The 15,349-nt window shown below is 34.4% G+C and overlaps 1 protein-coding gene across 3 annotated transcripts; it reads right to left on the bottom strand.

Moving 5' to 3' along the window:
• Positions 1-7,387: 7,387 nt before the first annotated feature.
• Positions 7,388-13,777, bottom strand: LOC120260721 (auxin response factor 7). 3 transcript variants are annotated; one of them, XM_039268279.1, is made up of 14 exons: positions 13,178-13,777; positions 12,684-12,799; positions 12,394-12,489; positions 12,230-12,286; positions 11,792-11,944; positions 11,617-11,701; positions 11,111-11,201; positions 10,832-10,996; positions 10,415-10,534; positions 10,243-10,318; positions 9,935-10,103; positions 8,481-9,186; positions 8,169-8,391; positions 7,388-8,013 (listed from the first exon to the last, which is right to left on the bottom strand). In XM_039268279.1, the coding sequence occupies exons 1-13, from the start codon at positions 13,203-13,205 to the stop codon at positions 8,196-8,198; spliced, it is 2,058 nt and encodes a 685-aa protein (XP_039124213.1). In that variant the 5' UTR covers positions 13,206-13,777; the 3' UTR covers positions 7,388-8,013; positions 8,169-8,195. The 3 variants fall into 3 exon arrangements, with proteins under 3 accessions (XP_039124213.1, XP_039124212.1, XP_039124214.1); XM_039268278.1 differs by having other exon boundaries at positions 7,388-8,020; positions 13,178-13,776; XM_039268280.1 differs by lacking the exons at positions 12,684-12,799; positions 13,178-13,777 and having other exon boundaries at positions 7,388-8,020; positions 12,207-12,286; positions 12,394-12,408.
• Between the last annotated feature and the right edge of the window lie 1,572 nt (positions 13,778-15,349).

The following is a 15,349-nucleotide window of genomic DNA, read 5'->3' as shown; positions in this document are numbered from 1 at the left end:
CTTTTTTGGGCTTATATATTCTCTCAATAATAATAAATGTTTTGCATATCCTTAAAAAGATATGTATTTTTATCCTTATACACTATTATAATATATTATTATATATTAATTGATAATATATATATAAGGGCCATGTATTCTAGGAATGTGCGTAGATTTTGAATCTACTCACATCTTTAAGGGTCATTGGATTAAATCCAGTGACCCTTCTATACGCAACATTTTTCTTCTCCTTTCTCACCGATCCCTCTCAAATTATTAAATGCCCTCACCTGTCACCTCTCCCCTCAAATTAATTCTTTCTTTTATTTTTTATTTTTGGGTGGTCATCATTCGCAAACGGTGAATTGTAATATATGTTCATCTACATTGTGATATGTATATATATATATGCATGTATATCTTAAAAAAATTTGTAATGTTATTAAATTAATATTTTTCATGTACATTCTTAAAAAAATAAGTTGATTTTATTTATTATATTTAAATTTTAAAATTTTTTAATAGTGATTAAGTCAATATTATTATGTATATACTCTAAAAAATTAATTATTTTTATTAATTATACTTAAATAAAAATTAACATTTTCATGGAATTTTAAATTTCTATTTTTATTATTATAAAAAATCAATATTTTTATAATTTATAATTTATAATATATTTTAAAATGGCCCATGGATATACATCAAATTTTCTTGGGTATACAAGTAAAAAACCTTCATGAGTTACTATTGTTGTGGACATTTACAATAGTGCACTTTGGTAGGGAGATATCCATTGTTAACATAAATCTCTCTTGATTATCATAAGAATTTATTTTGCATAATGAAAATAATTAATTAATATTACTATCTAGTTTGACAATATTAACCACAAACTAATAAATGCTTGATCTTTTTTAAAACAAATAAAATAAAATAATTTATGATAAAGTAAACATTATTGTTGAGAAATACAGGGTATTTTTTAGATTCACTAATAAGGAGAATTTTTTAAAATATAAAGGGTATTTTAGTCCATAAAAAATATAAGTTTCTCAAAATCTCCCTAACCCACCACTAGACCTGTCCAAGGGCCGGGCTACCCGCCCAAGCCCGAAGGCCCGTCTGAAAAATGGGAGGGCTTGGACAATATATAAGGCCTGATGTGTGGGCCTTGGACAAAAAAAGAAGCCCATTTTAAAAATGGTCCGGGTTTGGTTTTCATAATTAAAAGCCCGACCCGGCCCGGCCTGGACCGAATTATAAAATATATTTATTAATTAGTTTTGTATATACTTATATATAATTGTTTGAATTTCCATTGATTATTTATTAATTAGTTTTATATATACTTATATAATATATATATATTTATTGTTGATTGTCATTGATTATAATGGTTTGAATTTTAGTTGTTGTAATTGTATAAATATTTGCATTTGGTATTTTAATTTTTAAGTGTTTTGTAGAATAATATTTGGTCATATTCATATATTAATATTATTTTTAAGTTTTTTTTATAACTTATATATTATTTGATGAAAAACCTATTTGGACGGGCTTGGGTGGGGCTTGGGTAGAGGTCATTAAATTTGGGCGGGTTCTGGCAAGGGTTAAGCCAGATTTTCGGGCCGCGTCAGGCTTGGACAAACTTAAATTTTAGTAATTATGGATAAAGTCTGGCCCGAATCCGGCCCGGCCCGGCTCAGATCTACCCACCACTTCAGAGGGTTGAGAAATGGAGATTAAATAGAGGTTTTAAACCTCCATTTAACCCCCTAAACCCTTATATCTCTTAAAAAAAAAACATCCCTCCAAACATGGATTTTTAAAAATCTTTATCTTACCTTACCTCCAAACAAGCATACTCTTATCAACTTTGTAAATAGTATGTTATTAAAGCCTTAGATTTTTATTTTTTTTAATGCATAAATATCACATGAATATAGCGTTATAATTTAGTTTATCAGACTGGAATATGAAGACAAAAAATATGAAATGATTCTTTTGGGTTTTATCCATATCTCTCCCCCAAAATCCAAATTGTCATAATTTGCATGTTGTCTTTTCAAATTTTCAAATCAAAATAATTTTTATTAATTATTTTAAAAATTATATCCTCATCTTTTCAGAACCTCATTTCTCTAACAAGCTCAATTGTATTGCAAGCTCGTTTATTAAATAAATAAAAGTCATATGAAAAATAAGGATTAGAAAAAAGAATTGAAATTTTCTAAAAAGACTTATTTATTTTTCAATAAATATCAAATCTAAGTCATATTATCATATATATGGGTGAGCTGGCCTAACCTTTAATTTTAATTCCGAAAGACCCCTAAATCTATCCAAATTCACAAAACAGGCCATAACCATGAAGGACCCATATCCACATGACAGGTTTCCATTGCTATCAACAAGGACAGCCACTTTTCCATTTTTACCCCTATAATTTATCTTGGTTACAGGCACACGCAAACAAAAAAAACCCGAATTATTTAAAATTTGAGAAACATTTTGTAAATTACTTTTAAAAAAAAAATAGATATTTATATATTTTATCGTTAACTTAATTTATATATATATATATATATGAATCATGCGTTTAACTCAAATTAGTCTTCTAAATTTTTACTTTTAAAAAATTAGCATAAATAATTTAATTATAAGTATACCCTATAGCACAAATGACTTGAAATAATTATGTCAATATTTAGTAATAGTCAAACTCAAACTTAAAGTTTTTACTATGATAGCATGCTTTGTTGTGTCAGGAAAAAAATTATTTTTCATTTGAAGATGATATTTAGATTTTCTTAGAAAATTCCTCAAATTTTTAATCATTTAATTTATTGGGCAAACAAGGATAAATAATTTTTTTTTAACTAAATAGACAAAGTCACCATAAAAGCATATACAAACTTTTTAATTATACCACAAAATCTTATCATTATCTTAAGACAATGAGGACTATGGCCTCACTCATGTTCAGGGGACCCAAATGCCATTAGACCAAGAGGTATTGGCAAATCACTCATGTTGTAATTATAATAAATAATATCTCGATTTCATTTTTTTTTTAATTTATGCTCAAATTTCCTAAACAATTGAATTGGGATTACACAAGCAACTTATTTTAATAATGGCCCTCTATTTTTTTTATATTTAAATATATTAAAATTAATGGTAATAACTCCCTTCCTTCGTAATAAGAGGTCAATAGATTAATTCCCTCTCGCAACAGTTGAGATGAGTGACTTATTCATTTTATCCAAAAAAAAAACACTAATAAAAAGTGATCGTATAATTTTTTTAATCAGAATATTTTTCGGATATCGAACAAATGTTTTTCTTAGGTATGCTATGCAAAAAGCTGATCAGTGATCAAATAATAGATCAGCATGCAATATGATATAATGCAGATATAGATAATGTATCATTAATATAATATTACTAAGAGGATTTCTCATCGTTATTAGGTGTATGTATGATGTATCTAATAAAAATTATATATGAATATTCCCATAAATAAAAGTTGGTGTTTTTATGAGAATATTTATACATGTATGAATTTGCATCGGTATATATATATATATTCAAATTTGCCTATTATTATTGTAACCAACAAGATTTAACTACGTATTAAATAGAGATATAATGTTTAATAGATGGAATCATATTACAATAATAATAAGATATTAAGAATATGTAATGTTAAATAAAGAAAAGGAAGATGATTGAACATGCAACCACTCATTTGTTTAATTAATGTAAAATCAAATCAGTCATTTATGATCATCAAGTAATTTGCCTTCCCTCTATCAATACTACAACAACAACAACAACAACAACAACAACAGAAATGGGTGTTCATTATCATCATGTCTCTGTGGGAACACCTCTTGCACATAAAACAACCAACAAAGTTCCAAATGCCAGATGAGCTTGTGTTGTCCAAATATGATTGTTAAACATTAAAAATTAATTCAATAAATAAATGGTCTATATATATATATATATATATCATTCATGAGATAAGGATCATTTTCCAAAATATGCAATTATGATGAAGGCAAAAAGAGTAAAAGAAATAAAAAAAAAGCAAAGAGATGTAATTTTCTTTTTTTTGTCTAAAAAAAAAATTGTTGAATTATCAAGAATGGTATCAAATCAAATATGTTGCCTCTACTCCTCTAACTACGGCTATCAACCTCATCACTCCTCAGCTAGAATCCTAAATTGTACACGTAGCAATCTCCCAATCACCTACTTAGGAGTACCTCTTTCTGGTCGTAGACCCAAACGTATCGATTGGGTGAAACTCATCAACATGGTTCGCTCCAGGCTCACCTCTTGGAAAGCGAATTACCTTTCACTTGGTGGACGCTTAACGCTCATTAATTCTGTCCTCTCAACCGTCCATGTTTACTGGATGTCAGTTTTCAAGCTTCCCACTTGGGTGATCAAAGATATTGATAAAATCCGGAGAGATTTTCTTTGGAAAGACCCCAATCTGGGACCCAAAGGAGTCAGATTGATTGCTTGGAGTAGGATCACTAGACCGCGGGATATGGGAGGCTGGGGAATCCTTAACCTTCAGACCTTCAATAACGCTTTACTTGGAAAGTGGTGGTGGAAATTAACTTGCAATCCTAATAGCAGTTGGGCCAAAATCATCCACGCTAATTATTCCATAAGTGACATTGTTGGAGTCCTCTCTCATACCCCACCCAGAAACAAGTCCTTCTTTTGGGCAGGGGTGACTTCCACATTATCTCCCTTCCGTTCATGCATCACGAAATCCATCAGAAATGGCCCTAACACTTCACTTTGGTCTGATCGTTGGCATGCTGGACTTCGTCTTAAAGATTGCTGGCCCGATCTATTCAATGATTGCATTGCTCCATGGATAACCATCAGACAATTCACTCAGTATCTAAACAACCCCGAACTCTTATTTCCTACTTCCACCCCCAACATGTTATCTGCTCTTCTTGAAATTATCCCTGATTGCTCCCAGACTCAAGATGATGTTCACACTTGGACCCTTGACAAAAGTGGCACGTTCACTGTTAAATCCTTTTATAAATTTCTCATTGATGGTGGAACACGCAGCTCGCTTTATCCCCTTTTCTTGAAAAATCACTGCCCAAGCAAAATTACTCTCTTCTGTTGGCTTGCTGGGGAGGACAAAATCCTCACTCTCTCAAATCTCTTCAAAAAAGGTTACAATTTCCAAAATTCCACCGACAAATGTGTCCTTTGCCACAATGCATCTGAAAATCTTCAACATCTCTTCATCGACTGTGAATTTTCTAAACGCATCTGGGCACTCTTTTCACAAATTTTAGAAGCAAACTATCTTCCACAGACAATTCCCTCACTGTGGACCATTTGGATACCATCCTTAGCCCCTCAGCACCGAATCCTCTGGGACCTCACGTCCCGTGCAATCCTGTGGAATATCTGGCTTGAAAGAAATATTCACATCTTTCAATTGACTGCATCTTCGCATCTCAATATTATTCATAAAACTGCTAACATGCTTCTTTCCTGGTTCTCAACAACAGCCGACAGACATCAACAAAGCCTCAATGAAGCTTCACAATCAATCAAGCGCTCACTCAACTTTTTTAGCGCTAGAGCCTCAAATCCTACTGGCGATCACGACCACGACACTGCTCCGGCATAGTTACTTCTACTACATCTCTAATGAGGCCTGAGATGCCAGACGACAACTTCCGCCTGATTAGACTTCCCTCTACTTTCTGGCTCTTTGCTTTCTCCTCTGTACTTTATCCCTCTCACTTCTGGTGAGAGGATTTAGCTCTTTGTGCTTTTGTTCCCCTTTTAATAAATCAGTGGTTTATCCACTTTTATTCAAAAAAAATATGTTGCCAAATGCTAGTGACCGTCAAACTTCTCAGTGATTTGCAAGCCATAGGAAATAAAAAGAGTGTTGTGTGCTTGTGAGACTTTGAATTGAAAGAGATGCTTATGGTTCTGATTTTAAGAATATTTTTTTCCCGTAAAAGAAAGAAATTTCTACATATATATATTTATATATATTCCCACAAAATATATATATATATATATATATATATATGCTAATTCAAATCTTGCAAATTGATTGACATTGAGAGACGTTTGCAAGCATTTAGTTTTACCACATAACAATAATTAATAATAATAATAATAATAATAAAGTGTTTAATGTATATAATAAATATTTTTATTTTTAAAACATGGTAGTACGAAAGTATTTATAAAAACAAATAAAAACAAAAAGACAATAGTTTGTGTTTTGTTAAAAAGCACATGACATATGCCTTGTTTGGATTGGCTTTTGGAAAACCCAAAAGTGTTTTTTTATAAGTTAAAGACTTTTGGGTTCCAAAAATGTTGTTTGTATTGGTTTTTCTGAAAAAGCAGAAGATGTAAAAAAAACTGAAGAATAGCTTTTTTTTAAAAGCTAGTCATAACCAGCTTATGAAAAAAACTGTTTTTTAGCTTATTTTTACAGTTTCTGCTTCTACATAAAAGCTAATCCAAACAGAAAATATAAAAGTTCTTTGGATTGGCTTTTGGAAAACCCAAAAGTATTTTTTTATAAATTAAGCACTTCTGGATTCCAAAAATGTTATTTATATTGAACTTTTCGAAAAAAGCGTAAAAAAGAAAAAGAAAAAAAAGCTAAAAATTAGTTTTTTTTCAAAAAATAATAATGAAAAAAAGTTGTTTTTTAGCTTATTTTAACAATTTCTGCTTCTGCATAAAAACTAATCCAAACAAAAATATAAAAAGTACTTAACGTACTCTGGAGAAACACTTTTTTTAAGAAGCACTTCTACTAAACTAAAAAAACACTTTTTTAATAAACCAATCTAAACAACACCATTATCTTCCTCTGAAAGCGCTTTTAGGATGACAAAAGCACTTTTTTTTAACCAAAACACATTTATAAACTTAGGTAGTTGATCCTTTTGTTTTATTGACTGGATTTTTTTTTCTCTTCAAAATTCTTGAAATTTATCATAATTTTATATGAATAAAATACTGGAAGATGCTCCACAAATTATTTTTAAAAAAATACATAAAACTAAAAAAAAACTATAATTCATTAAAATAATAATTCAAAAATATAATTCCAACACCTCAAATACTACAACATGCATACATCCAAATAAATCTAACAAAACAATAATACATTTATATATGTCCATTCAAATATGCAATATCTTATTTTAAGTACCATAGTAGTAGTATATAACCAATTATCCACTTCTACAAGGCTATATATGCAAAATCACAATTTTAAAAAAAAACATCAACAGTCCCACCAAAATAAATAAATAAATAAAGATTAGACAGCAAGCTCAATCAAGATAAGCATCAACTCAAAATAAAATAACACAAAAGCTTCCAGATGATGCATCATTTCATTATTCTAAAACCCCTTTTCAACTCAAGTCAGTAGCAAAACAAACAAACACATTTAAATGTTTTCAGAGTGAACAACAAAATATCACTTCCTCCCTCCCAAAAACAAAAAAACAAAGAAAAAAAAAAGAAACTAAACAAACAAAACAAGTTTGCTTGTTTGACAATTCTACAACAAATACAACATCATATGGCAGTAATACACTATATAAACATCATATACTACCTTTAGCACAAAGAAATGGGAATTAACAATGAGTAACTGACAACAAAGGGGATGTTGTGATACCATGCACACACTCAATTCTCAAATACTTGAATTGGAAATCAAAGAAGACTCCATAACCAGCCACAGCCACAGCCACAGCCACAGTCAAACCTTTTTCCGGTCAGCCACGCCACTCGTTTCCTTAGAACTGGCCTGCCTAACAATAAAAGGGAAAATGGAAAAGAAAATGTGATTGAAAAGACGCAACCAACTCCATATGGCCACATGCACATTCATATCTCCTTCACCAACATCACTTTCTTGCTTAGCCTCAATTGGCCCACGGCATTGCAAGGAACCACCTGATCTTCACACCATCAATGTCCCTACAAGCTTTTAGGAAAGCAAACTTAGGTAGCAGACATGAATGGTCCCAGCATTGCACACGATAATAATATCTACGTAGTACGATAGAATGAGATTTCTTTTTTTTCTTTTTTCCCCCTTTTTTTTTTTTTGGTTAAATCCTTTGATTGCTTACCTTTTTCTTCCTTATTATATTATGAAGTCAGCTATCCTTATCTGCAATTGAGACTTGGTCATCACCACCATTGCAAGTGACATCTGTAGTGTCAGACGGGGCTTCCTTGGAGGCTTTAGATTTGATAAGCTTGCTGAGGACAGGCAGCTTGGCCTTCGGGGACAGCCTCTTGGCCTCCTCGCATGTGTAGATGTGGATCTTTCTCACAACATTGCAGAATTCACTGTTGAAGCACATATCCACAATAAGTAAATAAGAAATACTTAAGGTAGACTTCAAAAATTAATTTAAACCAGAGCTTGAGAGCATTACTGCCAGTGATTATCGCCAACCAGCATAATGTCATCCTCATCATCAGTATAGACCACCTGCCATTTTTTTATGGACCCTGTTAGCTCACCGGTAATGCTGAACATCTCCTCCAGTTTTCTAAGGAGGTCATCATAATCCTTCAATCGTGTCAGGTCTACCGCCCTCCCAACTGCCATGCCTTGCATATGGACCTTAGTGCAGCTTCTAAGCTGCCGGCTCTGTGTCTCTTGGGGGGACCTCAAGCATGACTTCTCAGGCTCACTGCTGACTGCAGGGGCTTCTGATTTATTGACATATGATGGCTGGGACTGCCGATCAGAGTCCACATCTTGGGATGGAGCTGGTTGATCCTCTGCGCAAGCAGAAACAGCCACCACTGGTGAGATTTCCTCTACCACAGAACTTTCAATCAACTGGATCCCAAAGAGTCTATAGCCATTGTTGCCTGTATCTTGTTTCCTTTCATTTGGTTCCTTATTAATGCATGGAGAGTATAACTCATCCTGGTTAGCTGCCTTGATTGGCCAGTAAACAGGATTACCAGTGAGAGCTGATGGTGTGCTGTTTCCATTGAATGCAATGGACCCAGCAGTAGATGCAGATGAGAACAAAGATGTGGGGCTGGATGAGCGATACAAGTCTTGACCATGATGCATCCCTGAAAATGAAAAAGTTTGGGTGGCCTCCGCCGGAGATTTCCAACGACCTGCCAAATAAAATGTACGTTAGGGTGCTAAGCGCCAGAAATTTAAGGAAACGGTGTAGGAAATATCAACGCTGATAATGAAGAAATATGCAGCATCATTCAGATAATTAATTAGTATAGGTGGTTGTCCTCTTGATGCTAACAGACTTTTACTGAAATGGATGCTATCCGCTAAAGAGAAAGCTGTGATTTATTAAATGAGATGTGCTAATTGATAAAATCTCTAAATATCCCACTACCAACGTAAGGACCACCAACTCCGATAATAATTTCAGCCATCTAAATATCGATTAGGTTCCAAGAGCATCTAATTGATAAAAGATCTATATATCCCACTACCAACATAAGGACCCCCAACTACGATAATAATTTCAGCCATCTAAATATCAATTAGGTTCCAAGAGCATTATTTTTAACAGCAAGCATGGCAAAGATAGGCATGTAACAATAATAACCAACAAACAACTTCATGTGTGATCTGATCTAATCCAAGAAACTAGTGATACCATTCACGGGTTGGTATAACCAAGTATGCCATAAAGGATGTTACTGTCAAGTCACAGATAGGCCTTGAGAGGTTCTCAGAGTTGGAGAAACAATCGACAAGCAGCAAATGATGATTTGATTTGTCATTCAAGTAGCAGATCAGAGTTGTAAATGATAAATTAAGAAGTGGAATAGGAAGCAAATGGATATGTAGAATCCATATAAGATCATTCATAAGGGAAATATAAATAAGCATTCATACCAAACATTTGAGGAAGATTCGGTGCTATGGAGGCTGAAACTGGAGGCCTTGCTCGCTTGTTTCGTGAAACTGGATGAGTAGTTGCAGGAGTAGATGCAACAAGTGGTTCCAATTCCCATGGTGAAACCCTATCCGGCCTTGGAATAGATGAAGGTTCATCCCACTGAACCTGAAGATCAAGCCAATATCCACGTGAGATTATAAAGGGCACAAATATCTAAAGATGGAGAATAGAGTTGAAAACAGAATTCAAAATGATTAATACAAACTAAAAGAAATTATTTAAAGCAGTAGGCAAGATAATCGACCTTCAAAGATCTCCATTCTGAATCTGCCCATCGTGATGATCCTGTGTCCACGGTGCCAATTATAGTACCATTAAATCTGTAAAGTTGCATAAAATAGAATTATGGATTCATGACAGAAGAGATAATAACAACAATTTCTACATTCAGTTCTTCAATAATCCATCAAGCATACCTCCTCTCTGGGGCTTCATCACCCTCAAATCTCATTTTAAACCTCATCCCCACAGATAATTTGTTGTTCCTCGCTTCAAGATACTTGTTGACACTTACTATAAACTCAGAACGGCTTGTCCTGAGATAGCAGGAGAATAACTTAGATTTCCACTCGGAAGCAAATTTATGTCACATGATAAACGAACTTGAGCATTACCCGAGAATAAATAGTAAATGTAAATCAACAAAAAATATACCAAAAAACTGGAAAGTCAGCTTTTTCCAATAGCATATACTTGTGTCTAGTTATAGCAGATGACGTTGCGAAAGAACAAACCCTTAAGTTGTTTAGTACTAGATGAATCCTATAAGTGAATACAGTACACCAAAGTCCGTAAAACACAAATAGCAAAATTAAGTTGAAGTAACAATTTACCTTGGCTTGTAAAAGACAGAGAAGAGAGTCCCAGTGGATATAGCATGGGATGCAGTTGCTAAAACCCCAAGATGCATGCTGTGGCTGGATATTACAGATGACGGCATATTACTCAGTTGTCTCATGAGCCGCCTAACACCAACCCGCAGTTCCCCATCCTCCCCTCTACAAAATGTCACAAGCAGATGTTTGTAAAAGCCAAAACAAAGAGAAAAAAAGGAGGATCTCAACCAAGATGAAATCAAGGGAAGAATGGATCAATTCTATCACAAGACAGACCTCAAAAAGATAAATGCATCCCCAGCAACAAGTCTCTTTGAGCTAACAAAAACACTCCACCCAGTCGTTAGAAGATGCCGCCTTGGTTGCCCTGTGAAAAATGAGTAAGAAAGAAGTTAATGTGTTTGCGATGAGCATCTAGCTGTGAGTGCCATTCATAAGAAAACTGTATGATATAATCACTTGTTTTATTCAAAAAAGGAGCCCGATGTTTTGTCTTTGCATCTCATGATACTTATATGTCAAACTTCTAGAGCTTTGTTAATGGGAAACAGCTTATAACATCTCATGGAACTTACATATCAAATTTCTAGCAGCTTTGATAATAGGAAACACCTTATAAAATCTCATGAATTGATACGATAATGACGATGAAAGCAGAATTAATGTATTTACCAGGAGCCATCCAATTCTCGCAGGATAGCTACCCATTCAGATCATATGAGACTGATCAAAACAATTTTGAACTTCAGAATAAATTAGAAATACATTTCAGAAAAACACACCTCGAAATATATGACGGAAATGCCATTCATTCCCATGAAGATCAGTGGCAACCAATTCTTGCCAAGGTGGATGCTGGGACATATCCTGCACACCGAAAAATGAATCAGGATAGGTATGATATGAAGAAGTTGAGATGATGAGTATAGGATTAAATGCTGAAACTTAAACCCTCACCAGAGGAGGAAGGCACTCATCTGCATGCCTTCTCAAAACCGAGAATCCACCATGGGTGCTTGTGTCTGATGCAGTAAGCGTCTTGCAAAAGGAATGAACAATACATCTCTCTGGTTCCGGAAGTGGAGGATCTGGGCTAGTGATTTCACCTTGCTGGTAAAATTACAGAGAAAAGGTAAGCAACATAAATTTAAAGGTCTGCAGCAAAGTAGACAAGCAAGTAACATACTATTGTTTTGAACACGGAGTACACAAAGTTTGTGCTAAAACACTCTTCGACAAAAAACTACAACAACTCTAAAACTCCGGGTATAACATTAAAAAAGAATTAAATTTAAAAGAAAAAAAGGACAAGTATTTGTCAAAAGATAAATCTGACAGCAAATTGCCCAAGTAACAACCAAATTTAACATACATAACAACTCAACATTGGACCACCTCGAGCTCAGGCTGTAGAGTGATCTGAGCATATACTTCATCAGTGTCTGGTTCTGCCTGCAAGCATCCCAAAAACTACTAAGCATACAAAGGATGTAAACAAATCAAAGACAAAGGTATTAAGAAATAGTAGTTAAAGCAAGAAATGGTCAAGAAGGGCTTACTCGAAGATCAACATTAACTACCCTGCAGAGAATCTTTGATGGTAGATTGAATGAAGGCACCTGCTGGTCCAGCCCTTGATGAGTTGAAGCTTCAAGCTATGGAAAAACAAAAGAAAAATTATATCACACTATGCATCACCCAATTAGTAGATCCTATAGGAAATTAAGTTTCTTAAATTCCTATTCTGGTTCTATTATTGGAAGATAACATCTAATATTTGCAAAATCTGCATAATTAGAAACCATGCCAAAAGAACTCCATCAAGGAAAAGATGAAACACATGGAATACCTGCTCCATGTGACCTTGAGGAAAGTAATAAACCCGTTCGCCTTGGCGCGGCACAGAGACCAGTGGTCCCGCACAGGCATGCCACAGCTCCCTGTACAAGGCATCCGCGGAGGCACCTTAAGAGTAAAAAAGAATCCCAAGTATTAGTCCAAAGAACCTTGGTTATCTTTTCTCCAACTTCAAAGGTCAAAGCTTTCAAACATTTGAATGAATTTATCAAACCCAAGCTAAATCCTTTTCCAAAGCACCAGATCAAGCCATAAAACTCTTAAAAACCAAGTAAAGATTTTTTCCCCCAAGAAGATCTCTCGCTTTATTGAAGACCCAGATCTCAAAGCAACAAGGCCCAGATACAAAACTCAGAAACGCTTTGAGCCAAAACAAATAATTTAAGAAAAACTCAAACAAGCATAACAGGGAAGAACAACAAACCGTGAAATTCTGCCATACAAGGGCAAAAAAACCAGAATAGATTTCACAGACAAAACACAAACCTGGACGATTCGGTGGTGCAAGCGCCATCGAAAGTGAAGGGAACTCCTTGCAAGCTCCAAATCCGCCACCGACGAACTATAACCAAAAAACCAGAGCTAAAATCTCTACATGACCTCAACTACCCCATTCCCCCACCAATAAACAACCCAAAACTCAAACTTTCAAACAAATTATACAAAACAACACCGCAAGATCGCCTCAGTCTCTCAAATCCCCAAAACCATTCCGATCCACGCCCCAACACCACCACCACCACCACCTTCACTATATGCGATACCCCAGAAAGGAAAACAACCAATAAGAAGCCAAGATCAAGGCGTAAAAAAGCCTAAACACCCAAAAAAACACCAACCCCTCTCACTATCCCACCACTCCTCCCAAAAAACCACTTCAACAACTCCAAACACGCAATTTCCTCCCAGATCTCCACCGATCTCAACCTCACCACCCCAAACTCCCTTCAAGAACGCCGTCCAGAGCCCCCAAACCCTCCCAACCGAGCTCCAGCGGTCCAAGATTCGAGTGCTGGGGATCGAGAGACCAAGAATTCCAAGCAATGAAAAAAAAAGATGGGGATGAGTGGAAGGTGTTCGCCGCTTTGCCAGGTGAGTTTAAGCTTTTACTGCTTTCCCAGCCGCTCAGATCTCGCTTCTACTACACCTTCCCCACAATTTACCATTCCCTGTTCCCACACCATCCAACGGTCACGATTCACTCTATGTTTTAACCCCTGTTGTCTTATTGAGACTTTAGATCGGTTATCGTCGTCCAGCGGGTCAGGGGACCTGGTTTGGGATGGAGCGGTGCACCGATCCGTAGCGCGCCCTGAATTCCCTACAAGCTTCCCTCGCTTGACGCAATATAGAAAAAAAAAATTAAATAATTACCCCGAGATTGCCCCTGGTTTGGCACTTATTTACGATACTGCCACTGGATTTTGTATGAAAAAATCAAGTAGGAATTGGAATGGGGATGGACAAGACAGTCAAAAGTGAGTGGGTTGGCGGGACTTTTACCAATATTCTATTTGAACAAATGACCCGTTGACGCGTGTTTAATGTTGGTCTGTGTTTGTCGTTTAAAACGGGTTTCGGACCTTTTACGAGGGTCCGAATCCGATAATCACTTTTCAACTGATTACACTAAAAAAAACTATGGAAAATAAACCAGTGGACTCAGTTTAGTTATACTCCCTCCAATTCTTTTTTACTTATCAAATTCATCTACTTTACCCCATTAAAAAAATCAGTTAAAGTTTATTAATAATCTAAATTTTATAAAAAATTCTATTATTTTTCAAAACTACTCCTATTAAAACTCCACTAAATGGAATATATTCCTTCCGTTTCTAAATACATGTCGTTTAAGGATGTTGCACAAAAATTAAAGATGGCATTAAGGGGCCGTTTGGTTGCAAGGAGTGGAATGGAAAGGAGTGAAAGAGTAATGAGAATGAGAGAGATTGGAAAAGGAATGGGAATGAAAACTATGTTTGGTTGGAAGGATTAAAGAGGTAGTTTATTGGGAATGAGAAAAGTAAAAAAAGGGAAATATGATAAAATGACTATTATGCCCTTTATACAAATGAGTTGTGAGGATTATGTTTTTAAAAGATATTTAAATATTAAAGTAAATTAATTATTATAAATAAATATTTAATTTTAATAAGTCACCAAATCTCAAAATTTTTTTGTTAACATCAATAATTAGCAAATAATTAACTATAATAATTAATTAATTACCAATTTTAATATACTTTTAAATAAATATATTATGAATAATAATTATTATTTTTTTAGCCGTTAATATTGATTAATTTCCACATTTATTATTAATATTATAATAAATAATTAATTAGCTAATCTATATAACCAATTATAAATTGGAGATATGTATTTACACAAGGACAATATAGTCATTTCATGAGTAAGGAATGAAGAATCCCCCCATTTTTCTCATGATTGTGAATACCCCTCCACAACCCCTTCACTCCTTCCTCAATCCTCTCCCACTCCCATTACTCCACATCCAAACAAATGTTTACCCAATGTAAAGAATCATTCCCACTCCACTACTCCAAACCAAACACCCCCTAAATTATCTAAACTTTAACATAAAAAACAACCAAATTACTAAACTATATCTCTCTTGAAACCATGTATTTTTTTTTA

The sequence above is a fragment of the Dioscorea cayenensis genome, chromosome 5 (assembly GCF_009730915.1).
Source record: "Dioscorea cayenensis subsp. rotundata cultivar TDr96_F1 chromosome 5, TDr96_F1_v2_PseudoChromosome.rev07_lg8_w22 25.fasta, whole genome shotgun sequence".
Lineage (NCBI taxonomy): Eukaryota > Viridiplantae > Streptophyta > Magnoliopsida > Dioscoreales > Dioscoreaceae > Dioscorea > Dioscorea cayenensis.
The sequence above is the reverse complement of the archived record's forward strand: the minus strand, read 5'-3'. Positions and strand labels throughout refer to the sequence as shown.